Raw genomic sequence first — 26,484 nt, 5'->3', positions numbered from 1 at the left:
CATCATCAATGAGGGTCAGCTGATAGCCAAAACAGCCCTATAAGTGTCACTAGACACTGCAGCCAGAACCAGGGCCACAGCAGTAGTGATGTGCCGGTGATCCTGGCTACAGGCCATGCATTAAACCAAGGAACTGCAAACAAATGGAGGCACAACTCATGTATTCATTTCCACTGATCTCATGCATCATACACTAGATACGAACAGACAGGGCCAAGGCAAGCATGATGCCCTTATTTGATGCAAATGGCGATATGTGCCCCACAAGCCCTCCCTCCTAGTGCAGACCTGCTGTCTCAGCACCACAGTCGTACTCTTCACTTGAATCTACTCCACTTAGAAGCATGGCTCCTACATGGTTCCACCATGGTGAACTAATCTACTCAGAACAAGTTAAACATGTGTTATTAAACAGCAGGAAGATGACCAGGCGTAATACTTACCTTCAAAAATGGAAGAGGTTCTCTACCTGGTGTCAAGAAAGACAATTAACAGCCTCTGCAGTACCACTAGTGCTGGAATACCTACTGGAGCTGAAAAGTTCAGATTTAACAATGAGCTTGATCAAAGTTCATCTAGCGGCCATTACAGCGGTCCATCAGGAGATAGATGGAACCTCAACATTCGCGGGCCAAACTAGTAAACACATCCACACAGGTCTCCTGAACATTTACGCAGAAGTTTGTTGGCCTACCCCAACGTGGACCTCAATCTGGTGCTGAGATGCCTTACCATATCACCATTTGAACCATTAGCCATCTGTTCCATTCCACATTTGTCCATGAAAGTGGCCTTTCTATTACTTCTGCCAGAAGGGTGAGTGAGATAGGTGCGCTCATGGCTGATCCTCCATACATACACAATATTCTTCAAAGAGAAGGTCATGCTTTGTCCGCACCCAAAATTCCTACCACAGGTTACATCTACATTTCATCTGAACCAACCAATCCATCTCCCTACATTCTTCTTCGAGTGATTGCTCATATCCATTCCAGTTAGGTGTGTGCGCCGCGCGTGCACATTCGTCGGAAAACTTTTACCCTAGCAACTCGGTGGGCCGGCAGGTCGCCCCCTAGAGTGGCGCCACCATGGCGCTTGATATATATCCCTGCCGGCCCACCCGCTCCTCAGTTCCTTCTTACCGCCCGTGTCGGTCGTTGGAACAGTGGAGCGCGGCTTAGCTGACCTCCACTTCCCTAGCTACTCGTAGTTCTCGTATATAGTTATACAGTTATAATTCCTTTATATATATATTTGTATAGTTATACGTTTTTTCTCTGCTAACATAGTTAGATTGATAATTGTTAGCGGGGTTCAGGAAGTAGCCCCTTCCATGAACCCGGTGCCGGAGCCCATGCACGGCTCACCGGGTTTTAAAATGGGCTCGGCCTGCCAGAAGCCGATGCCGAAGGGAGATCCACACGACTCCTGTTTGAAGTGCCTCAGGGAATCACTTGACAGCTAAGTACCCCATTTGCAAGGCTTTTAAGCCGAGAACAAAAAGGAGCGGGACTTTCACTTACCCCTCCACCTTGGGCGCCGAGCGACGATCAAGCGGCTGGCAGAAGCGCCTCCTCGGCACCGGACTCCGCCGGTACTGCCAAGGCCTTTCGGCACCGGCCGTCGCCGGCACCGAAGTCGACTCGGCACCGCTCCCTTCCTCCGAGGTTGAGAGAGCCTACAATTCCTGCTGGTGCCTGACGGCTCCCCGGCACACGCCGTGGTAGAGCCCCCTGCTCCTGCTGCTTCCGTGCCACCTGCATCGCAGCCAGAGAGCTCGCCTAAGTCGGATGGCCCGGCACCGACACCTGCAGAGGCACCGATGGCATCGGCACCGTCGATTCCAGTCCCCCAGGGCCATTGAATCCGGTGCCTAACAGCTCCCCGGCACACGCCGTGGTAGAGCTTACTGCTCCTGCTGCTTCCGTGCCGACTGCACCGCAGCCAGAGAGCTCGTCTAAGTCGGATCGCCCGGCACCGACACCTGCTGAGGCACCAACGACGTCGGCACCGTCGATCCCGGTCGCACAAGGGCCGTAGAATCCGGTGCCTGACGGCTCCCCGGCACGCGCCGTGGTTGAGCTACTGCTCCTGCTGCTTCCGTGCCATCGGCACCGCAGCCAGAGAGCTCGTCTAAGTCGGATCGCCTGGCACCAACACCTGCTGCGGCACCGACAACGTCGGCACCGTCGATCCCGGTCCCACAAGGGCCGTAGAATCCGGTGCCTGACGGCTCCCCGGCACGCGCCGTGGTTGAGCTTCTGCTCCTGCTGCTTCCGTGCCAACGGCACCGCAGCCAGAGAGCTCGTCTAGTCGGATCGCCTGGCACCAGCACCTGCTGCGGCACCGACGACGTCGGCACCGTTGATCCCGGTCCCACAAGGGCCGTAGAATCCGGTGCCTGACGGCTCCCCGGCACGCGCCGTGGTTGAGCTATTGCTCCTGCTGCTTCCGTGCCAACGGCACCGCAGCCAGAGAGCTCGTCTCAGTCGGATCGCCCCGCACCGACACTTGCTGCGACACCGACGACGTCGGCACCGTCGATCCCGGTCCCATAAAGGCCGTAGAATCCGGTGCCTGACGGCTCCCCGGCACGCGCCGTGGTTGAGCTATTGCTCCTGCTGCTTCCGTGCCAACGGCACCGCAGCCAGAGAGCTCGTCTCAGTCGGATCGCCCCGCACCGACACTTGCTGCGACACCGACGACGTCGGCACCGTCGATCCCGGTCCCATAAAGGCCGTAGAATCCGGTGCCTGACGGCTCCCCGGCACGCGCCGTGGTTGAGCTACTGCTCCTGCTGCTTCCGTGCCAACGGCGCCGCAGCCAGCTCGTCTAGTCGGATTGCCCGGCACCGACACCTCTGAGGCACCGACAACGTCGGCACCATCGATTCCAGTCCCACAAGGGCCGTGGAATCCGGTGCCTGACGGCTCCCCGGCGCGCGCCGTGGTTGAGCTTATTGCTCCTGCTGCTTCCGTGCCGACGGCACCGCAGCCACACAGCTCATCTAACTCGGATCGCCCGGCACCGACGCCCACCGAAGCTCTGACGACCTCGGTACCGTCGATCCCGGTCCCATGAGGGCCTTCGAATCCGGTGCCTGACAGCTCCCCAGTATGCACTGTGGTTGAGCCTGCTGTTCCCTCCATGCTGGAGGCATTACCAACGGCGAGGGATCTCATTGCCATGACAGAGTCGATGCTGCCTGACCCCGGCACCGCCGGTGCGGGTAATACAGTCTCTTCATGTGACCATCCTCTGTCAGCACAGCAGAGCAGCACCGTTCATGATCACGGTCCCGCAGACACTCCAGATCCTGTCGGCACGCCCGACACCACTTGCAGTCCCGGTGCTGTTTTCCTCATCGGTACTAGTCGCACTCGCTGCACCGGTCGGTATCCCATTCGCCGACCCGCTATCGGCACCGTTCCGACTCCCGGCACCGCGACAGGTACCTTGACTCCTGTAGTCTCTCCCCGAGCCTCGAGATCTCGGTCGACCTCCAGGCACCATTCTGGTTGCGGGTCTGGATCTCGTTCCAGGTACCGGTACGCATCCCGGTGCCGGCTCCTGGTGCCGAGTTGGGCAAGGTCCGATAGAGTCAGAGACTCTGCCTGTGCCTTCTTTTAGTACCTCCATGGCCATTCGGACACGCATGCGTGTCATCCCACATGCGCAGATCTTATGCTCAGGACCACGATTCTGATATGATGGCCAGCGGGCGCCAGCCCCGAAACCGGCCAAGAGTTCGCTGCCGTCTTGGAGGACGGGGGAAAAGAAAAAGGTACCCAGAGCATCCCTCCAGGCCTCGTTCGATGCAGCAGACTCTCCAGCCAGGACTCTGGCCTTTGGTGTCGCCATGAGGTGCATCTCATGGCTCCAGGTTTTAAACCTCCGGCCGGAGCTGCAGTATGCCATTCCGGATTTACCCTTTGTGGTAAAGGCCTTTCGCGGCAAAGACAGCCCCAGGCTGCCAAGCCTAATGGACGATAGGGTCCTAATGCGCTCTCTCAGCATGCATTTGCCAGCGACCAAACGCAGGCCTTTCTGCCCCCACCCGCCATACTCTGTGCCTAGCCAGAGACAGGACTTTGGCAAACGGCGAGGCCAAGGCGGTCGCAGACGAACCTTCCAAGGTGCGCCTGAGGGCGGTGTACCAGTCACAGACCGGGATCCCAATCCCGCTTTCTCCTGGCGTGGCCCTAGTTAATTTCAGATCGCTAGATCCTGCGCACGGTGGAGCATAGATACCACCTCTAATTTATTCCAGCCCTGTCCCCGTTCAGGGACCCCTCTCACGAGCAATTCCTCGTACAAGAGGTGCAGACGCCGATGGACGAAAGGGGCAAGGGGTTTTACTCCCGTTATGCCCTAGTTCCCCACTCGAACGCAGGTCTCAGACCTTCCTAGTCCTGCACGGACTCAACCGGTTTAGGATAAGGTTGAAGTTCTGCACGGTATCCCTGGGAACCATTATTCCATCCTTGCCTCCTGGGGGCTACTATGCCGCCCTGGATATGAAGGACGCGTACTTTCGCTACGCCATCTTCCCTCCGCACAGGAGATACCTCCGCCTTCTAGCTGACTGTCAGTACTTCTGGTTTACGGCCATAGTCGCCGCCTACCTTCGCTGATGTCGGATATGCGTTTTTCCGTATCTGGACGATTCGCTTATCCGAGGAGACTCTGAGACACAAACCACTCAGCGCGTGGGCATCGTCACGGTCTTATTCACAGGTCGAGGCCTGATGATCACTATAGAGCAATCCACTCTGGTTCCCACGCAGAGGTTGGACTTCCTAGGAGCTATCTTGGTCTCCTACCTAGCCGGAGCCTGCTTATCACAACTGCGGTTTTAGGCGATGGCAACAATCATCTGAGGTCTGCAGGCTTTCCCAACGACCTCGGCTCGTACTTGTCTCAGTCTCCTGGGTCCATGGTTGCCCGCAAGTTGGTAACCAAACATGCCAAGCTCCGCCTCCGTCCTTTCCAAGTCCGACTCACCTCGGCGTACCACCCGGACAGGGAGCCAATGGTCATGGTAGTCACCGTTCCCTCGAGCACCTTAGGCTCCCTAGAGTGGTGGCTAACTCCCTCCCTGGTGTGGGCAGGGAGGCGGTTTCCTCCGCCCCAGCCCTCACTGCCCCTGACGACGGACGCATCATCTCTCTGCTCAAGTGCTCACGGTCACCTCCGAGCTTAAGGCCTTTGGTCTTCTCGGGAGCTGGCATTCCACTTCAATGCCCCAAAAATGAGAGTAGTCCGCCTGGCGTACCAGGGGTTCCAGCGGCAGCTGCGAGGCCGTTGTATCTCGGTGTTTACAGCCAACACAGCGGCCATGTGCTTCATAAGTATCCAGGGAGGGACATGGTCCTCCCCCCCACTTTTTTGTCAGGAGGCCATCCATTTCCGGGACTTTTGCATGGCCTACTCGATGGAGCTGGTGACGTCCCTTCTCCCAGGCGTTCGGAACGTCTTGGCGCTTGGACTCAGCAGGTCTTTCCTGTCTTACGAGTGATCACTCTGCCCCATGTGAGGCGTTCTGCTGTCCAGAAGCGGAGATGTTTCCTCACATAGACCTGTTCACTCACCGAGAGAGCAGAAAATGCCAGATGTTCTGCTCCTTCCAAAGTCTCTCCTCAGGATCGGTCTTGGGCGCATTCCTGATGCCGTGGAAAGGCCAACTCCATTATGCCTTCCCACTGTTCCCACTGGTTCATTAGGTCCTGCTCAAACTCCGCAGGGGCAGAGCGCGCATCATCATGATCACTCCAGAGTGGTCCAGGCAGCAGTGATATACCACGTTGCTCGGCCTGTCAATAACAGACCCAATTACCCTGCCACCCCACCCAGACCTCATCACTCAGGGCAACAACAGGCTTCGTCACTCGGACCTGCAGCCTCTTCGCCTCACGGTGTGGCCGCTGCGTAACTGAGCCGGGGTGACAGGAAGCCTTCCACCTGGTCAACATACCGGGCCAGGTGGAAGCATTTCTTCTACAGCTGCAATACGCTCGATCTTGCTCCTGCTGAGGTCTCGACCCCCTCTATTTGGCCTACCTCTGGCCTTCAGCGGCAGGTCCTGGCAGTATCATCGCTGAGGATACACTCAGCAACCATCTCTACCTTCCAGCCAGGCTAAGGTGGACGTTCCGTGTTCTCATGCTCTATGGGTTCGAGATCCCTCAAGGGCTTGGAGAGCTTGTACCCTCGGGTGCGCCGCCAGCCCCAACCTGGGACCTCAACCTAGTTTTAATCAGACTTATGTCTCCCCCAGTCGAGCCGTTCACGACTGGCCCTCTGATATACCCGTCTTGGACGACAAACTTTCCTCGTAGCTGTTACATCGGCCAGACGGGTCTCCGAGCTCAGAGCTCTTACGAGGGTTCCGCCGTACACTAGGTTTCACAAAGACAAGGTGCAGTTATGACCGCACCCGGCTTTCCTCCCTAAGGTGGTTTCGGCCTTTCATGTTACCCACAGCTCAACGCAATGGGCACAACCATTGCACTCCTTGGACATCTGTGGAGTGCTCGCATTTATATTGCGCTGCCAGAACCATTTCGTAAGGTGCCCCAGCTCTGTCACGGTAGCGGGCCAAAGGGAGGGCTTGCTTGTTTTCCTCTCAGAGGATCACATCTCGGGTGATGGCAGACTTCCGAACTTGTTATGATTTGGCTCATATTTTCCCCAAGCCACATCATCGTGCAGTTTACCAGGGCTCAGGCTTCATCTGCCGCCTTGCTGGCTCGTGTTCCTACCCACGAGATCTGTCGCGCAGCTCCATTGGTCCTCGGTCCATACCTTTGCTTCGCAGTATGCCCTGGTTCAACAGTCAGGAGATGCTGTAGCCTCTGGCTCAGCAGTTTTCATTCTGCCACATTTCACTCCGACCCCACCGCCTACATAAGGCTTGGGATTCACCTAACTGGAATGGATATGAGCAATCACTCGAAGAAGAAAAGACGGTTACTTACCTTTGTAACTGTTGTTCTTCGAGATGTGTTGCTCATATCCATTCCACACCCGCCCTCCTTCCCCACTGTCGGAGTAGCCGGCAAGAAGGAACTGAGGAGCGGGTGGGCCGGCAGGGATATATATCAAGCGCCATGGTGGCGCCACTCTAGGGGGCGACCTGCCGGCCCACCGAGTTGCTAGGGTAAAAGTTTTCCGACGAATGTGCACGCGCGGCGCACACACCTAACTGGAATGGATATGAGCAACACATCTCGAAGAACAACAGTTACAAAGGTAAGTAACCGTCTTTTCTACCCTAATCCTCATGGGAATCCAAGAGAGGCCACCGTGCACTAACTGGATGTTAGACGTGTACTAGTGTTTTACCTTGAAAGGAGCAAACCCTTCCGGAATTCTCCTAGACTTTCTCTACTATTGAGCGCTCAAAAGGAGAGACAGTATCTACTCAGAGATTGTCTAACTGGATCTCCACATGCATTCAACTGTGCTATTATATGCAGAATACTGACCCACCGGAACACATTAGAGCACATTCTCCTAGATCTGTTTCAACCTTGATAGCATTTCTACATAGTGTTCCAAAATTAGAGATTTGTAAGGCCATTTGGGCCTCCGTCCACACATTGGCTGAACACTATGCAATCACTCATGACTCCAGGGCTGATGCCATAGTGGGTCTCTCAATACTTGCCTCAATGACTCTAACGAACCCTAAGTCCCCCCAGCCCTCTGAGGGGCACTGCAGTACAGTCACCTGAAGTGGAGTATCCACAGTAACAGCACTCAAAGAAGAAGGGAAGGTTACTCACCTCGTGCAGGAACTGAAGTTCTTTGAGATGTATGTCCCTGTGGGTGCTCCACTACCTGCCCTCTACTTTGGAGTTCACAGTAGGGACTCTGTGGTAGAGAAGAAACTGAAGGCCTCGGGTTGTGTGCACGCTACATGCGGCACCAACGGCACTGCCACCCGCCTACTGCGCAGGCATGATCTGCGGGGACACTGCTACTGTAAATCTTGGATAAACAGCGCTGGGATGCACCAGCACCCGAAGTGGAGCACCCACAGGGACACACATCTTGAAGAATCTCAGTTACTGCACAAAATGACTAACCTTCCCTTCCTATTGGTGATAGTTTCAGTAGTTAGTTGATAATACTTTATGTAAGAAATTCAGTGTCTAGTCTTCTAATTTACTTTTTCCTTTGGATTTTAGGTATCATTGAAGGCTATGTAGTAGAGAAAGCAGCTTTAGAAGAGGCAATGAGCCTGAAAGAAGAGTCTGAACGACGCCTTGTTTTGGAACTGGAGAGCTTGCAGGAACAGTTTCAGAAGCTAACCCAGGAACAGGCAATACTCCGTGAGGAGCGGGATATGCTAATAAGTCAAAAGAAAGCTCTGGCTGCCAACGTAGGAGAAATAGAAGTTGGTAAGAAATGCTTTAATAACATTTATGATATTTCTTTTGTATAATGGTTGATTGAATAGCTCAGGACAGGAAAGGGTAAAGCAGGGACTTCCAGTTAACTTTGAAAATAAATAAACCCAGACATGACACTTACTTTTTTAGAAATAAGATGTTGTTGCTGTTAATGAGGAGTACTCCAATATCTGGTGACAAATGGAAGGAAAATGGAAAAATAAGCATGATGAACTAAAGGGGATACTGAATGGAAGGGGATGTAACTGGTAATTAGGATCTGTCAACTAAAATGTAGTTAACTGATAGAACATAGGCAGGAAAGAAAGGGAAAAAGTAGATCTGTGTCACTAGGGGCATGTCTACATTACCTCCCAGGCAGCGATCGATCCAGTGGGGGTCAGTTTATCGCGTCTCAGATAGACGCGAATAATCGACTGCTGAGTGCTCTCCTGTTGACTCTGGTACTCCACCAGAATGAGGCGCATAAGCGGAGTCAACGGGAGAGCTTCAGCTGTCGACTTACTGCAGTGAAGACACTGTGGTAAGTAGATCTAAGTATGTCAGCTTCAGCTACGCTATTCACATAGCTGAAGTTGCATATCTTAGATCGAGCCCGCATGGTGGTGTAGACAAGCTCTAGAATGCCACCACAATACCAAGGAAATGGACTGAAAATGCAGGAAGTAGTTAAATATCTTGGATAAGGCTAAAATAATTCAAGATGCAGGATAAATTGTAATGGGTATCTGCTATAAATTCCCTATAGACTAGAATTCAATGAGTCAAAACCCCTGGGGCAAGCAATCTAGGAAGGACAACTAGGAGCAGGCTGTAATGATCTGGACTCTAGACAACTAGACAGCTATTTGCTGACAGCAGGGGAATGTAGAGTCTCAGGACTACTGAGTTCAATTTCAGGCATTCTTTAGACTATTCTGTCCCAATTATCCACCCTCCCCCTAAAAGCACTGTTCCTATCTGCTCCTGTTCTGCCTCTGAACCTTCAGGGTCTGCACCTCTCCTCTTCTACTTCTATTTACCACTTGCCCCCTCCCCCCTCTGCTCCTATCCAACCCTTGTTCTCGCTCCTGCCTTTCTCCTCCTATCCACCACTCTAACCTCTGTCGCTTGACACCTACTCCCTCCGCTCCTATCCATCCCCTCCATCTCCTGTCTCTCTGCCCCGTCCCCATGGCTCTTCCCTACTCTCTGGCTCCTGCAACCCCACATTCCTCTCACAGGACGATGCCATCAAAAATCTTGATGTTTTGTCTCAATTTGCTGATATGGGGGCACTGTATCAAAATCTCTGAAATGGTATTAGCCTGAGGAAAGATAATTATATCCTTCAGAGGAAAATCTAAGACTTGAGTAGTGAAAATAACCTGTGGTGGCTGTGACACTAACTTGCTCCACTTGTAGACTCCACAGGCCTCAGCTGAGCTCTCACTGTTTGTCCTGGTCTTAGGCTGAGCAAGCAATGGACTGATTACAACATAAGGTCCACCAGAATATTTGCCCCGACTAGTGCTTCTAGAAAGGAGGGGAAGAGAGGAAGGAGAAACAGTATTTTCTGCCATGTGTAGGATGACAGAGTTTCAGATGTCCACAGAGAGACATAAAATAATCATATCAGGACACACTGATGTTGTTTTGTGATCGTTATGTTGCCAGGTGGTTATGGCTTTGAGTCATGTGTCCCACTGGAAATAATGCAGTGTCAGGATTTCACTGTACAGTTATTTTAGGGTCTCTGAAGTGCTTTTCAGTGTACGACTGATTTAGAGGTTAAAGGAGCTCTGAGCACTTAGCGAGGAAGAAAGTAAGAAACACAGGATGCTGTGAGGAAGAATTGCCAGATGAAAGAATTCAGTAGGACCTCAGTAAAGAGATAGCTGGGTGCCTGGCAGATTGTACCCAAAATGGACTCTGTAAGAACAGTAGTGCGTGGTCAGCATATATGATTTAACAACTACTTCTCCACATTGAGACAAGTTATCTTTAGGAATGCTGCAAAGTTTGACATTATCCCTATTCTGTGTTAAACTCATTAGTGATCTGGAAGATGGAATGAATCAAAATGTCCTTTTTTTGTCTTGTACGTGTTTCTATTAATAGGAGTTCCTGTTGCTAATGTAGCAAAAAAGGAAGATTCAGGTTTGTAACAGTGTGACTTCATGAGAAATGATGTGGATTAATTAATGACTTGGAATTTAATCTAACAAAGAGGAATAGTACTTCAGAACTATGCCCAATACGTTATTAATAATACATACTCCACATTATTAATAATATGGACATGTTTAAGATGTTGTTTTCACAATTTAACAAAAATCACTAGACTTTAATTATATAAAAAACTTAATTCATTAATCAATATTTATTAAATGATACCAATCTGCTGATGTCAGTCTTAAATCCCATAGTGCAATTATAAGCAACCAAAATTGTTGTTTTGAGCAGACAAAAATGTTTTATAAATATGCTATGAGGTTCTAATGGTGTGGCACTGGGTTTCTTAGAGGGTAAATGTAATTTTAAAATGTAGCAACACCAAGTGCAGGAGAGCTAGAGATGGTGAATGAAAGAGAATAGAAGGAACTGGGAGAAGGATTGTGGGAGCAGAATGAAGAGAGAATAGGAATGGGGAGCAGGAGGAGGAGGACAAGAGAAAGATAAGAATGGACTAACGGGAAGGACGAGTTCTCTTGAAAGAAAATATAGGGGAAATTGGTAGAGGAGGAAAAATGAATCTGAAGGGAAATAGTGGAAAAGATAGAGGGGAAAGAGATCAGGATTCTCGGAGGAAGGAATGAACAGAAAAATAAGGGAGACAAATGGCTTTAAATGACTACTAAAGTCTAATGCTAAAATAAATGCAAACAAAAGTTTTGCTTTTATATGCATATGAGAAATTTTGAGCTAGCTCAAAAATGCAACCGTAACGCTTTCTCTATACATGATTGTGTGCATAATACACATATGGCTCTGATAAATTAAGAGGAGCAGTGCTTTTCTTCTGAGAAGCCCCAAAATGTATGCCCTTGGATACTTGTGTATGCAGGACAGCTCTAGGCTTGTCGGGAAAGGACACGAGTTGGGGGACTGCATTTTTTAGGCAGCTGAGGTGGGATTATCTGGCCAGATCACAGTCCAGGATATAGGGAGAGGGCAGAGCTGAGTGGTCTCTCCAACTGCTGCAGCTCCATTCCTTTTGTTTGTCAAGCGCCCGGGAACATGTGTTTTCCAGCTCTCTCTCAAATGCTACTATGGGATTTTTTTTTTTATTATTTTTTTGCAGTGTAGACTTACCCTCACATGCCTACTAGGCCCTTGTCCTTAAATCGGACCCTGTCGCATGATTGAGAGTCTGTCTGTGATATGTAAACAGGATTGGGTTTTGAAATTCACCATCTAGTTAAACTCCAGCTATTGTAGAAGTTAACTGTTAAAAGCCTAACAAGCTACTTATACTAGGAGTGCGAACTTATAATGTTTCCTTTTTTATTTTTTCTAATTTAACAAATCACATTTTTTAAAATTTAAAGTAGTACTCTTCCTCTTGTTTGGAATTATTGTTTGTAGTGCTGGGTATTTGTATAAAAATTGTTATGTTGATGTGAAAAATGAGCTTCCTAATGAAACCTACCATAGCATTTTCTAGTATGATTTTTTGAGTTACCCAAGAGGGGTTGCATGACTGGAGCTAGCATTGATAAAACAATATCAATTTGATTCTCTACTCAGAGTCCAAACAGTGACCTGACAATCTATTAGTGTTACCTTTAATTATATATCTATACATTTTGAGAATCAGACTCCTCTGTAACAACAAAAGGAGAGAAAAATAACAAGACTGACAAAGCATTAATTGACTCACATTGCATTAATCATAGAATATTGGGGTTGGAAGGGACCTCAGGAGGTATCTAGTCCAACTCCCGCTCAAAGCAGGACCAATTCCCAACTAAATCATCCCAGCCAGAGCTTTGTCAAGCCTGACCTTAAAAACCTCTAAGGAAGGAGATTCTACCACCTCCCTACGTAACCCATTCCAGTGCCTCACCACCCTCCTAGTGAAAACGTTTTCCCTAATATCCAACCTAAACCTCCCCCACTGCAACTTGAGACCATTACTCGTTGTTCTGTCATCAGGTACCACTGAGAACACTCTAGATCCATCCTCTTTGGAACCCCCTTTCAGGTAGTTGAAAGCAGCTATCAAATCCACCCCCATTCTTCTCTTCTGCAGACTAAACACAATCAGTTAAGTTTTGGCAACAAATTTCCCATTCTGCATAGAGTTTATGAGCCTAATTAGATTCCATAGAGACACTGGCTTTTTTGAATAGGAAGTAGGTGGTAAGAATTTTTTTAATTTTCAGATTCTCATTTAAGCAGTTGTTTTGTTCCACAGATGGCAATAAAACTCATTTTAAAGCTAAAAAGACTCAGCTACTCATCAGTTAAAATATATAGTTCATTCTCCATTGTTACTCACGATTTGGTGGGGATAAAATTGCTGTGTCCACCAGTTTTTTTCAAACTCGTCCTTGAGAAGTATGAATCTGACATTTGGTGACTGAAATTTGTCTGTTTTTCATTTAAATCTATTTCAGAATTCTGTTGTGGGCACTTACAAATCTGAAAACAGTTAAAAGGTTGACAACACTATCTACTGAATCCTCTTGCCTTACTGAATTTCTAGATGTTGGTAATTGTAGGCGTGTAGGGGTGTATGGCCCTCCCTCGCTGCCAGTCTCTGAGGGAGGCCACACCTCTTTGCTGTCACCCCCCTGGAGTACTCTATCAAAGAGGGAAGCTAGCAGTCTCGCTGGCTCAGCCCTCACTTGGGAGAGAGTGAATGATTCAAGGGGCCCAAGCCTGTAGATGAGGCAAGCCCCCGAACAGTCTAGGGCTCCAGTCATCAAGCAGGATACTATAGTTAGGGACAGTTCAGGGGCCCAGGCAATCTAGTGCACTGGCCCCCTCGGGCAAGGGCAAGCACCACCTACGGTCTGTGGGGCTCAGGCCAGGAATTGGGCAACAGCATGGGTTAAGCACCCAGCAAACAGTCTAGGTTCTCCATCGGGGGCGAATGCTCCCCAGTCTGTCATCCTGGGTCTGGTGGGCAACAGACAAATGGTTCTGGAGTGGTGGTGTCAACTTCCTGGTTCCGTGCATTACGTGGGTGTGGTCTACCCTCGCTGCCAGTCTCTGAGGGAGGCCACGCCTCTTTGTTACTGTAAGGAAAAGCTTTTTTCGCAAATAATGAAGATACAAATTGCACGTTTAAAAGGCAGAATAATAGTTCTTTCACCACCCTCCTTTTAAACATAATACATTTAAAAGTTAGACCTCCTGATTCTCATCTGTGTGTTCAGGTTACTTACAACCAGAGAAGTGTTAGAATTAATTTGATGTTTTCCAAAAAGCCTTTATATTGGCATCTTAGTTTGGATCCTCCAAACAGTATATCCTGTTTGCTGAAAGCTCAATTTGTAGCCATAGATTGGTTAATCAACTAATCACGAACTATGACTTATTTCCACTGGACATGGCTGGTATTGCATATGTAATTATTTTGTTGTCAGGGGGCAAGATTTTCAAAGACATGGTAGGGGAGTTGGGTGCCTCTCTCTTCTTTAAGTATTTTAAAAATTCCCCTTTGGTGCTGATGTGTTGAAGGTGTGTGTGTGTTATATGCATCAAATATAATTTTAAACATCTGATTTGCATATTTCTGGACTGACTGGCTTACTCTCTTACCATTCTCTGTGTGGTTAGGTTTACTAAAAGAAGTAGAATTTTTAGCAAAAGAGAAGTTAGAACTGCAGTGCCAGGCAGAGAAGGACCATTCCACCTTGCGCTCTCAGATGAAGGCTTTGGAAGTGGAACTTGAAGAACAGATGGATCAAAATCAGAAGTTGGCAAAGAAGTCATTGGAGGTTACTGATCTAAGGCAGCAAATTCAAGTCCTTGAAAAACAACTTAGAAGTCAACGACAGTTCATGGATGTAAGCAAGCTCAACACCCAATTTCTGCAGCTTTGGAGAGGAAAAACACTTTCTCCTATTTTGTGATAAGTCTCTTCCAGGATAGTTTTGGTTTTATCGAAAATAAGACCTTTGTGTTTCTCCTTGTAAAACCAAGGATGACTGATTGTGTTTAAAAGTTTCCTGATCTATAGGAGTATGGAAAGTAGCTTTTTCTTTCCATGTTTTTGTCGTTCATTTGTTTTGTAAATTGAAATAATAATCTCCTATTGTCCTTGTAAATTCTTACTTGGCTTCTAGAACTGCCAAGCAAATGCAAGAAAAAAGGAAAATGCAGACAACAGCTTCCTCATAGCAAAAATGAAAAACAATTTTTTTCATCTTGCAGGAACAAGCTATAGAGCGAGAACATGAACGTGATGAGTTTCAGCAAGAAATTCAGAAACTAGAAGATCAGTTAAAGCTGTCAGGAAAATCCCAGACATCTGGAGAGCCTAGACAATACGGGGTAGGTAAAACCACATGTAGTGACTGTGTATCTTTTAGTTTATATTTAGTAAATTGCCCAAAGTGGATTTACATTTGGATATCTGTGGTTGCTTGCTTTGTTGAATATCACAGTTAGTATAATTATTTTCTCAAGTATTTTAGGAAATCCAGAGTACTGAATTAATCAGCTCTTTCTTAAAACTGGCTGAAGTACAATTTTGGTGGTATGAGTGTTGGTGCATATCTTAATTTTGGTTTTGTTAGTGCGATTGTAGGAAATGGTATGTTTGTGTGTATTACAGTAAAGTGTTGCCAACCATATCAGATTGGTTTGATTTAGAGAGAGCAAAATATTGACACTAGAAATTATGGCATCTGGCCTTTTTCCTTTTTTTCTTCAGATGCTTGTTTGATATTCAATTTAAAAGTTTAATTTTTGTTTGTTTTTTTCTCTCTCTCACATAAATGAACATTACAGATCTTTGAATTGACTCTCCAGGTATGGAAAAATAGCATGAGCATCCCCTCGTCCTTTCTCCCTTCCCCCTCAATTCTGCTTATTCAGATCTGCTTTGCTTTTTTGCCTTCCTTGAATGTAAAATCTGCTTAGACTGATTGCACGTAGGGGATTCATGTTTAGCTTTGTCAAACTCTTACTCTGGAAAAAATGCTTTGTATTTAACTTCCTATTTCTAACTTCTTTACTTTTCTGGCTTTATTGATCGAATACAGCCTCATGTAATTGCTCTTGTAAAAACAATTTATTGTTCTAATACATACTGTGAAAAGAAAACAAACTTTTGGGAAATAAGTAGCATGGAATCGTTTTCCCTATGCCTCAGCTGTCCGGTTCTATTTGTGACATCACTTTTCACATATTTTATGTTTATATGGTTGTACATGTTACTAACTTTATTTCTAATTCTTCATCTGTATCAAGTCTGTAAAATTCTAAATCTTTAAATGTCATGTGGTATAAACAATTAAACTCTCAGGACAGTGGAGTTTTCCAGACAACCAGACCAATCATTTGTCAGCGTCATTGTATAGGGTCCTAAAGTTTAATGTAGTTCTACTTCCTGTTTATCATCTTAGGAGTTCTAGCTGTTTCATTCTCCCTTTACCTGGGCATAGTGTTCGAGACAGAATACTGATGTGTTGATCTATTTAGAAAATCTTGCCAACAGCTATATAGACTGTTTTATAAACATATTTCAGCAAAAGGTAGAGGAAAGTTTAAGGTGACCTATCCAAGGAAGCTTAAATCATGTATTTGTTTAAAGTTTGAAGGTCAAATAACTGTTTAAGCTGATCAAAATCAGTTTAAGCTGATTTTGTGTGGGTTGAGCATCCCCCCTTCAAAGACATGTTTCTGGTCTGGCCTCTACTAAGTCTTGAGTAATCCTAAAATCATAAAAGAAAATCGTAAAAAGAAATGAATCTGGGGTGTGTGCAAAATGACAAGCATTCTAGTAGCAGTTGGAAAATGCCCTTGTTTACTGTCGAAGATATTAGATTAAGTTTTGGAACAGCCTTTTACTCACCAATAAAACAGCACATGTAGAGATGAGGAAGGAATGAGACCTGTAAAAATTAGCTTATATTTATTTGCTGTTCTGAACATTTACAACCAGTAAATATATAGCACACATGCCCTGTGATTGGCTGAGACAATTCTGCTACAGTACAATGGCCTGAAGTTCTTGTTCTCTGAACATAATCACTGTAACAGATCCACACTTGCCCACTTTCTCACCTTCTAAAATAAGTTAATATCTAATAGAGCTATATTGTGAAAAAAAGAATTGCCAGGTGGTGATCAGAACCACCATCTCAGGGTTTGAGATTAGAGTGAAGGTTGTGGAAGTGTTTGTTCCCTTATGGCCAGCATCATAACAATGGAGCTACTGGAACATAGCATTTAAAAAGAAATTTATAGTATAAGAATGATGTGTCTCAGAAAAAGAGGTCTCTTAACCTAGGGGTTCCCAAACTCTTTACCTCGTATCACCCCTTTCTCTCCATCCATGTCCCCCTGGAGCTGGGGCTGGGGTTGGGGCATCGGAGGAGGGGGGGAGGAGAGGACACAGACTGGGGTAAGAGAGCCGAAGCTGGAGCCACAGCTGGAGATGGGGCCAGGGCTAGGAGCAGAGCTGGGTGGCGCTCCCTCTCCAAACCCCGTGGGGGCTGTCCTGGGCCCAAGCCATGCCCTCTGAATGTTCTGCACCCCTCTAAAGGGACGCACCCCACAGTTTACGGACCTCTGTCCTAACCTCTTGTGTATTGATGAATTAACCAAACCATTTTGATCAAATTTTTGTAATATAATCAGCCTTAGAGAAAGTGTTGCTATTTTTTGCAAATGTTATTCAAAAGCTTTTCTGTAAGATAAAAACAGGCTTATGTTATGATTGATACTTGAGTAACAGTTTATGGAACACAAGGGAGATATGCTAAAATTAAATTACTCTGAATTGTTTTAGGATTAAACCTAATAATTTTTTTTTTTATTCTTAACAGATCCATAGTGCTTCCATTTTCAGGGCTTTTTGTTATATTAATGTGCTGCTGGTTTTCTAGATTGCTGTAAATATTAAGCTAATATATTTATAGCTTTTTAAGAGGTACCATTTTTAGAGAGCAAGATTTATAGGTGACTACTTTTACCTTTTTTATTTCAGTTTTGCTTTCAGGTGGTATCTGATAACTAATGGTGACTAATGTGAAATTCTAGGGCTGCCAATAATTTATTTTTAGGATTAGCCACAGAGTGAATATTTCCTTTCTGAGGAAATATTTAATATGTCTTGTTTGTTTATTTGTTGCATCTATGTAATATATTTGTCTTGCTATGTAGATAGAGTCTTTGCAAGCAGAAATAAAAGACAAAACAGATGATTACAATAAACTGTTATTAGAAAAGGAGCAGAAATACCGAGAAGTGACAGTTCGAGATAAAGAAATAGAGGAACTAGCAGCGCGAATTAGAGAGCTGGAGCTCACCAATACTGAGGCCTCAAAGACTGTCAGCCGTTTGGAACAAGAACTGCAGAAAATGAAGAAAAGGGAAGCTGAACTAACACAAGTAATACTTTTAAAGATTTTTTTTTTTAAGTGGGATGTACTAGTGGAGGGTAATTTAGGGATTATAGCTGACAATTTCATATGAGATTTTTAACTAGTCAGGTTATGCCAGGCCCTGGCCTTATCTTGCCAGGGAGAAATGGATATAGATTTCCAGTGTCTGTTCTTCCATCAGACCTGAAGAACAGCTCTGTGTAGCTTGTGTGTTTCACCAACAGAAATTGGTTTAATAAAAAATATTACCCACTCACCTTGTCTCTTCCATCAGATGTCACTTTGAGTCTTGTACCAATGGCAAGTATTACCGTGGTAATTGAAACAAATGTTTGCTTTGAGAACTGAAAAAACCCCCCCACTATTTGTAAAAAACATTTTTGGCAGTCACAGGAAATGTATTGGGTAGTATGTACTCCTTTTGTTCCTACAGGTGCTAGAGAAGGTGATACTAAATACTACATAATAATACCTAACTTGTATACAGCACTGTTCCTCAGTAGATCTCATGTGGTTTTACTTTGAAAAATGCTATGTAAAATTAGTATTACTGAAGTCAACAGCTCTTTTCGCAATGTGTATTCAGAGCCATGTCTACTTACTTTAGACCGAGAGATTTTACTGCATTTGCTAATGTTAATCTCTCTGAGCTGTAACTGGCTCTGAAGAGCTGTGAGATGACCATCATGTTCCATTTTGTAGATCATCAGTAGAAGCCATCACATTCGGCCAACTGACCTAGCACATGATAACAGGAAACGGATTTACCAGATGTGCATTTCAAGCATGCTGTTGTATGGTGGTGACACTTGGCTAAACACCTTCCATACCCACTATCTTTCATAGAATCATAGAAGATTAGATTGGAAGGAACCTCAGGAGGTCATCTAGTCCAACTCCCTGCTCAAAGCAGGACCAACCCCAACTAAATCATCCCAGCCAAGGCTTTGTCAAGCCAGGCCTTAAAAACCTCTAAGGATCGAGATTCCACCACCTCCCTAGGCAACCCATTCCAGGGCTTCACCACCTCCTAGTGAAATAGTGTTTCCTAATATCCAACCTAAACCTCCCCCACTGCAACTTGAGACCATTGTTCCTTGTTCTGTCATCTGTCACCACTGAGAACAGTGTAGATCCATCCTCTTTGGAACCCTTCTTCAGGTAGTTGAAGACTGCAACAAATCCCCCCTCACTCTTCTCTTCTGCAGACTAAACAAGCCCAGTTCCCTCAGCTTCTCCTCATAAATCATGTGCCCCAGCTCCCTGATCATTTTCATTGCCATCCACTGGATTCTTTCCAGTTTGTCCACATCCTTTTTGTAGTGGGGGGCCCAAAACTGGATGCAATACTCCAGATGTGGCCTCACCAGTGCCGAATAGAGGGGAATGATCACTTCCCTCGATCTGCTGGCAATGCTTGTACTAATGCAGCCCAATATGCCGTTAGCCTTCTGGGCAACAAGGACACACTGCTGACTCATATCCAACTTTTCATTCACTGTTATCCACAGGTCCTTTTCTGAAGCTGCTGTAGACTTTCTGGTCTGCTCCACTGGAGTGTTGCAGAAATCAGGTGGCCTTCCTACAGAATTTAGGTTCAGCTTGCCAGAGAACAATGGGGCCTTGGTGATGCCACTAAATGTCATTTGTGGCTACCTGTAACAAGTGGAATGAAAAGCTCTCAAATACTAGCTTTTCATTAAATTTGTTTCTTTTTGATCCATGGAAACGTGAAGCGTCCTGCTGATAGTCTGAATGACTTGGGTTGGAGTGACCAATTTACTGCAACATGTCTTAGAGTCCTAGATGGTCCAAAATGTCCTTTAACTTAAGATTTTACTAGAGGGATTGATATCTATTAATCTTAAATAATATTTTAACTTCAGAAAATAACTTGCTAGTTGTAATAATTGCACAGACACATTGTCATAAAGCTGTTTCATAGGCTGAAACACGCTCCTGGATGTGCTGTCAAAATGATTGTATATCGTTTACTTTGTGCACAAAGAATATATTTTTTCCTCACATCTATTTGTGAGTTCTGTGCTCATACAGAACAGTATGCATTGTAGAAATTGGAGAGCAGGCCTCATAAGTCGTGAATATAGAAAGAGTCCATTCAAATTTGATAAGCACGTCCCTTTTATTTAAAACATAGGACTAGAACTACACCTATGTGAATACAACAATAGATTTATTCAGAGTATAACATTTGTAAAAACTATCATTTCACTTGTGTTTGGTCTTTAACTAGATCACCATGGCAATAATAGAATGTTATGAGAAACCTAATCTTAAACGTGGAATTGTGCAGATTAAGACACTATAGTAACCTTATTATCCAATGAGTAGGAAGAACTTTTAAGTCATATAATTTATATTCCAAAGGAATCTGTTGCACATTATTGGTGGAGACTCTTTGCCAGTGATCAAGATAAACTTCAAACTGGTGCATATAATTTCTTATTTTAGTGGTTTTACACATAGGCTAGAACATGGGCTTACCTAGAACTAAATTTGAATTGTTTTCTGTCCTTCTGTGATATGTCAGTAGGGAGATTGAGTAGTTTATCATACCTGTGACATGGACTTTGTGTAATGGCCTGAAGATTTTTGGGTTTCACTAGATGAGAGAGAAATCCATTTCCACACTAGGTGTCCGACCCAATCTCCTTCCACGCCCTAGTTACCAAGTAATACTTATGTAGTTAATTAGGAAATCTTTTCTTGTATCATGCTCTCCCCTTCCCACCTCACCAGTTATGTCAGCTGTGGGCCACATCATCTTGATGCCTCATTTCTTTTTGTCCTATAACTGCGTGCATTCATTTTCCATGACTCCTGTATGCATGGTATCTAAAAGAGTGTCATAAGGAGGTGGGAGAAAACTTTTTCATCTTAGCTTCTAAGGATAGAACAAGAAGCAATGGGCTTAAACGGCAGCAAGGGAGGTTTAGGTTGGACATTAGGAAAAAGTTCCTAACTGTCAGGGTGGTTGAACATTGGAATAAACTGCCTAGGGAGGTTGTGGAATCTCCATCTCTGGAGATATTTAAGAGTAGGTTAGATAAATGTCTATCAGGGATGGTCTAGACAGTATTTGGTCCTGCCATGAGGGCAGGGGACTGGACTCGATGACCTCTCGAGGTCCTTTCCAGTCCTAGAGTCTATTAATCTATGGAATGCTCTACCTGAGCTAGTCTGTATGCCAGTGGGAACTATTGGGTGTTGAGAAGTTGAAAATTGGACACTTATTTATGCACCTGCATAAAGACTCAGGAATTTATCTTTAGGTGCCTGTTTTTAGAAATCTTGACTATACTATGAGCATACTATTATGTGTTATAGTGTAAATGTTGTTTAACAACTTTGTATGTCACATTTGGTCTGGACTTGTTCCTTTGTAGGATCTGAATAATTTTTTTCAGTTTCTTCTGGTTCTTGAAGCTTTTCAGAATGAGGAAAGAGAGCCTCATAATGTTACCTTTATTATCATAGTTTTCATCAAATTATATAAAGAAGTCAGTGTCACTCCTTTGTTAGAACTACGTGTATCGAGGCTCTGGTACACTAGATCTGTAAGAGAGGAAATGGGCATGCTCAGCCAAAGACAGATTGCCTCCATCTGAAGTCTCCTCTTCAGTTCCCCTTGTAACATATATTGAATACAAATAGTATCTGATAGTAGTTCTAGAACCTGTACTCCCTAATGAAAATACCTTTGCCTGAGAAGAATAATTGAGGGAAAAGGCTAAAAGGAAAACTCTAGGAAAAAAAACAAGTCCAGAAAAAGCTTGCTGTAGCTTGTCAACTTGACTGGTATAGCAAAAACAATTTAATGCTTTGTTAAAACTGGTTCGTTGTGTTGTCATTTCAACTAGTAACTTAAAATTTATTGACATTACAACTTACTTTGTTCTCCCATAGCCTCATTTAAATTTTCAAAATCAGCTACACCTGGAAAAATAACCTCTGTTTCTTAAAGCCACTTCACCTCTGCAAATAAAAGTGCTACCCACAATAAATAGAGTCCTGGCACACACTGACTATAAGAATAACATCTTTTAGGGTAATCAAAAATTGAGTTGTCTAGTACCGTAGAAGGTATTGAGACATATTTAAATCAGCAGGTTCAGATAACTTATAAGAGTTTAAAATGAGCTGGCTAAGAAGCTAACTGTAATGTTGATTTTCAGTCAATCTTGGCCCATTGGGGAAGGTCTCTAAGACAGGAAGAAAGCTAATGTTGTACCAATTTTTAAAAAGGATGAATGAGTAATTATAAGCCTGTCAACCTGACATCAATGCTGGGCAAGATAATGGATAAGGTACTCAATAATTAAATAAAGGTGGTTAATGTAATTAATGCAAATCAACATGGTTTTATGGAAAATAGATCCTGTCAAACTAATTTGATAATTTTTTTTTATGAGATTACAAGTTTGGTAGATAAAGATAGTAGTGTTGATGTTATATACTTAGACTTCTATAAGACATTTGACTTGGTGCCACACAACATTTTGATGAAAAAACAAGAATGATGTAAAATTAACCTGGCACCCATTAAATGGATTAAAAACTTGCTAAATAGTAGGACTCAAAATGTGATTTTAAACAGGGATCATCCTCGAGCGGGTGTGTTTCTAATGGGGTCTCACATGGATCAGTTCTTGGCCCTACTCCATATAATATTTTTATCAGTGACCTGTAAGAAAGCATAAAATCATCATTGATAAAGTTTGCAAATGACACAAAAATTAGGGGATTGATGAAGAGGACAGGTCATTGTTTCAGAACAGTCTGGATATCTAGGTAAACTGGGCAGAAGCATACACTATGTGTTTTAATACAACTAAATGTAAATATGTACATCTAGGAACAAAGAATGTAGACCATACTTAGAATATTGGGGACTCTATCCTGGGAAGCAGTGGCTGAAAAAGATTGGGGAATTGTGGTGGATAATCAACAGATCATGAGCTCCTGGTATAACACCGTGACCAAAAGAGCTAATGAAATCCTGGGATCCATTAAGAAGGGAATCTTGAGAAGGAGTTGAATAGTAGCAGAGGGATTATTTTACTTCTGTATTTGGCACTGTGACATTGTTGCGACTGCTGCTGGAATACTGTGCCCAGTTCCAGTGCCCACAATTCAAGAAGGATGTTGACAAATTGGAGAATGTTCAAAGAAGAGGCACGAGAATGATTAAAGGATTAGAAAAGATTATAGTGATAGATTTAAAGAGTTCAATCTATTTAACTCAACAAAGAAAAGATTAAGGGATGATGTAATTATCACTGATAAGTATCTACATTCTACATGAGGAACAAATATTTAGTAATGGACTTTTCAATCTAGCAGAGAAAGGTCCATGATCAAGTGGCTGGAAACTAGACAAATTTAGAGTGGAAATAAGGTATAATTCTTTAATGGTAAGAATAATTAACAATGAGAACAATTTACCCAGGGTCATTGTGTATTTTCTATCACTAACCATTTTAAAAACAGGATTGGATATTTCTCTAACAGTTATCCTAGGAATTAATTTGGGGAATTTCTATGGTCTGTGTTATACAGGAGGTGAGACTAGATATGTGCAGTTGTTGCTTCTATGAATCTATAAACCACTGAGGGCAAAATTTTCAAAACAGACTCAACTTGGCTTATAAATTTTACCTCCAAGTTTTTGGATGCATATCTGGATACCACTTTTGAATTTGCATGTTTTTAAAGATATGTTTGGTTATGTACTTGTTCACTGTAGCATTTTTAGAAGATAAAGTATTTTTGACAAGATTGTTCTCTCTAGATATGTATGTTTAATAATTATAATTGTTCTTAACACTAAAATCCATGTTTTGCAGGATAAAGAGGCATTGCAACAGCAGCAATACAATAATTTGATACAGATCTCTGCCCTGCAGTCTAAACTGGATGAAGCCAGGCACAGAGTACCTTCTGAAGGCAGTTCTGATCATGGGCTAAAGGAACAATTACAGGCAGAGCAGGAGGCACTCCTACTGAAAGAGAGAGAGGTAAATCTGAAACTAACATTTCAGTTGATATATCTAGAATCTGAGAATAAAAAAAAACTTTTATGTAAAATTATGTCTGAGAATTTAATGCATTAAAAATTAGGAAATTGATAATTCTTACATCAACGGTACGTCACTGGGCATATTTCCATTTTTGTTCTTTTACTGTTTCTGTATGTTCCTGGCCTTGATTATCATTAATGATCACTGGACCAAGAATTAGGCCTAACCTCAACTATCTCAATTATGGCTCCTTTTTGACAATCGCATTTCACTCTCTCCTTCCTCCTTCCAACTTTTGTTTGGCTATATGTTGCCTAATTTGGAAGGCAAGCACTTTTGGACAGGGATACTCAGAAACTGAACCTCTATTCAGGTCTCTTCCTGCAGTTTCTCAGTTCCACAATTCATTACAGAAAATGTCTAATACTATGCTTGCAGGCCAGAGTAGCATAACTCTGGTGATAAGTCACTGAGCCTCTCTGTGCTTCCGTTCCCCATCTTTGAAAATGGGCTGATAATGCTTCCCTGCTGAGGATAAATACATTAAAAAATTGCAAAGTGCTTTGAAATCTGCTGAGGAAAAGCAGTACATAAGAAACAGGCTTTATTATTATATAAGCTATTCTTATCACAGAATGTGTGCATTTTGTTTTACAGTACAAAAAAAGTGCCTGTCCCATGTGCCAGACACCAATCATAACACTTTCAAAATAACCATCTTAAAAGATTTCTAAAGTTTTTGGGTCTCTAACATGAAAATGCCTCACTTCTTCATATTTTTCATTTTTAAGTATGCTTAAAATCCCACGCGTAAGCTACTTTTTCACAAACAAACCTATAAGCATTTGTCATTTCTTCATATCTAAAATGTTTTATTGTGGCATTGTCTTTAAAATGTGTAGATACCAAAGCACTCTTTGGTTGTTTAAATTCTTACGTGAGAATTTTGACAGGGGAAATTTCATATGTTAGCACACTTCATACAGGAAAACTTCTTCTATATGGACAGTTTGGAATGGTAATACTTTGAAAATGAATAAGAGTTCTGCTTCACGTTATATGCTGAATTGCCCACTATCTCCAATTTCACAGTGCCACTCGTCCTCATAGACAAAACCAAGTCTTGGTTCTTGTTCACTCCATGCCCCCCAACAGGCCCAAATAGTGTGTTGTTTTTGACATCCTCATAGATTCCAAGACCAGAATGGACCATTGTCATCATCTAGTCTGACCTCCTGTATAACACAGGCTGTAGACTGTCCCCAAATTCATTCCTAGAGCATAGAGACATATATAAAGACAGTTACAAAGTTTAGAAGCTCAACAGGCATAGGCCATACAGTGCTTCTGAGCTCAGTGTTGGTCCCTGCCAAGTTTGTAGGCTCTGGAATGATGGCTAAGTATGTAGTAGAAGAATCCTCACTTTACAGAAAGAAAGGTGAAGTCAAAGGTTAAGTGATTTACACAGAATGACTGTGCTAGTTTCCAAGCTGAGATTAGAATTTGGAAGTTTGATCCCATTCTGGATATTAGGACACTGGATTCTTCCTCTCCCTTTTGTCTCTAATACTATATTTATGTGTGTTCTATTTAGACAGTTTTGTAGCAATGGAATTGGCTGTAGTTAGTTATTCTCCATAAAGCAATGTGAAGAACCAATGTAATCAATTTTTGTTTAAATAAAGACACCTACCAAAACAATGTTTTTCTGTGTTTTAGATCCTGAGTTTGTTAGAGCAACTAGAACAGTTTAAAGAGAACTTAATAAATAAAAATGAAGAAATCTTGCGGCTGAACTTGCAGTTGGAGATGCAAAAAAACCTTGCTGCTGGCATCGGCCAGCTTCAAGTAGAGAATGTTCATCTGAAGGTATGTTGATCCATTTAACTTTACTCTAACTACAGTAAAACCTGCCGGAGAGACCACTTGTCATGAGCAACTTCTTGCAGAGGCCAGGGAACATCAGCGCTCTCCGCTGTACAAACCTTTGAAGAGAGACCATCTCTTACAAAAGGCCACTTCTGTGAACTTCCGTGAGTGATCACTCTCAGCAGGTTTTACTATGGTTCCTTAGAGATACTTGTCTTTGCAGGATTCAGTGTTTTATAACCTTTTTTTGGTTTAATAATTTTAGTAACTTTTCTATCTAGTTTGCCTCTAGTTTTAAAAGGAATCTTCTTTGAGTGATTGCTCATGTGTATTCCACAATAGGTGTGCGTGCTTGCCATGTGCACTGGTGCCGGAAGATTTTGCCTTAGCAGTCCCCGTAAGGGAGCCCCCCGCCACCCTCAGAGTGGTGCCTGCCTGGCGCGGTATAAGGGGAGCCACGCGCTCCCCCCACCCTCAGTTCCTCCTTGCCACCAGTGAAGGTGCGTTGGAAGTGCTCTGCTCCAGCTTTGCTGTAGCTCGTCCCCAGGACTGTTTGTTTGTTTAGTACTTGTAGTTAGTTAGCGTAGTTAGTTTAGTTAGTCAGTGAGCCCA

At 44.1% G+C, this 26,484-nt stretch overlaps 1 protein-coding gene across 5 annotated transcripts in view; it reads left to right on the top strand.

Moving 5' to 3' along the window:
* Positions 1-26,484, top strand: part of PCNT (pericentrin) — a 218,297-nt gene that overhangs the window by 96,291 nt on the left and 95,522 nt on the right. For 4 of the 5 annotated variants that reach the window (XM_050916458.1, XM_050916455.1, XM_050916457.1 and 1 more), the window contains 8 exons: positions 8,193-8,405; positions 10,518-10,556; positions 14,187-14,416; positions 14,784-14,903; positions 15,363-15,383; positions 17,742-17,969; positions 23,830-24,000; positions 25,723-25,872. In XM_050916458.1, the coding sequence (XP_050772415.1) occupies positions 8,193-8,405; positions 10,518-10,556; positions 14,187-14,416; positions 14,784-14,903; positions 15,363-15,383; positions 17,742-17,969; positions 23,830-24,000; positions 25,723-25,872 (1,172 nt within the window). The remainder of the gene's footprint in view (positions 1-8,192; positions 8,406-10,517; positions 10,557-14,186; positions 14,417-14,783; positions 14,904-15,362; positions 15,384-17,741; positions 17,970-23,829; positions 24,001-25,722; positions 25,873-26,484) is intronic. The other variant, XM_050916454.1, reaches the window with a different exon arrangement.

Source organism: Gopherus flavomarginatus, chromosome 10, assembly GCF_025201925.1.
Source record: "Gopherus flavomarginatus isolate rGopFla2 chromosome 10, rGopFla2.mat.asm, whole genome shotgun sequence".
Taxonomy (NCBI): domain Eukaryota; kingdom Metazoa; phylum Chordata; order Testudines; family Testudinidae; genus Gopherus; species Gopherus flavomarginatus.
Note: the sequence above shows the minus strand (reverse complement) of the source record. Positions and strands in the feature narration are given on the sequence as shown.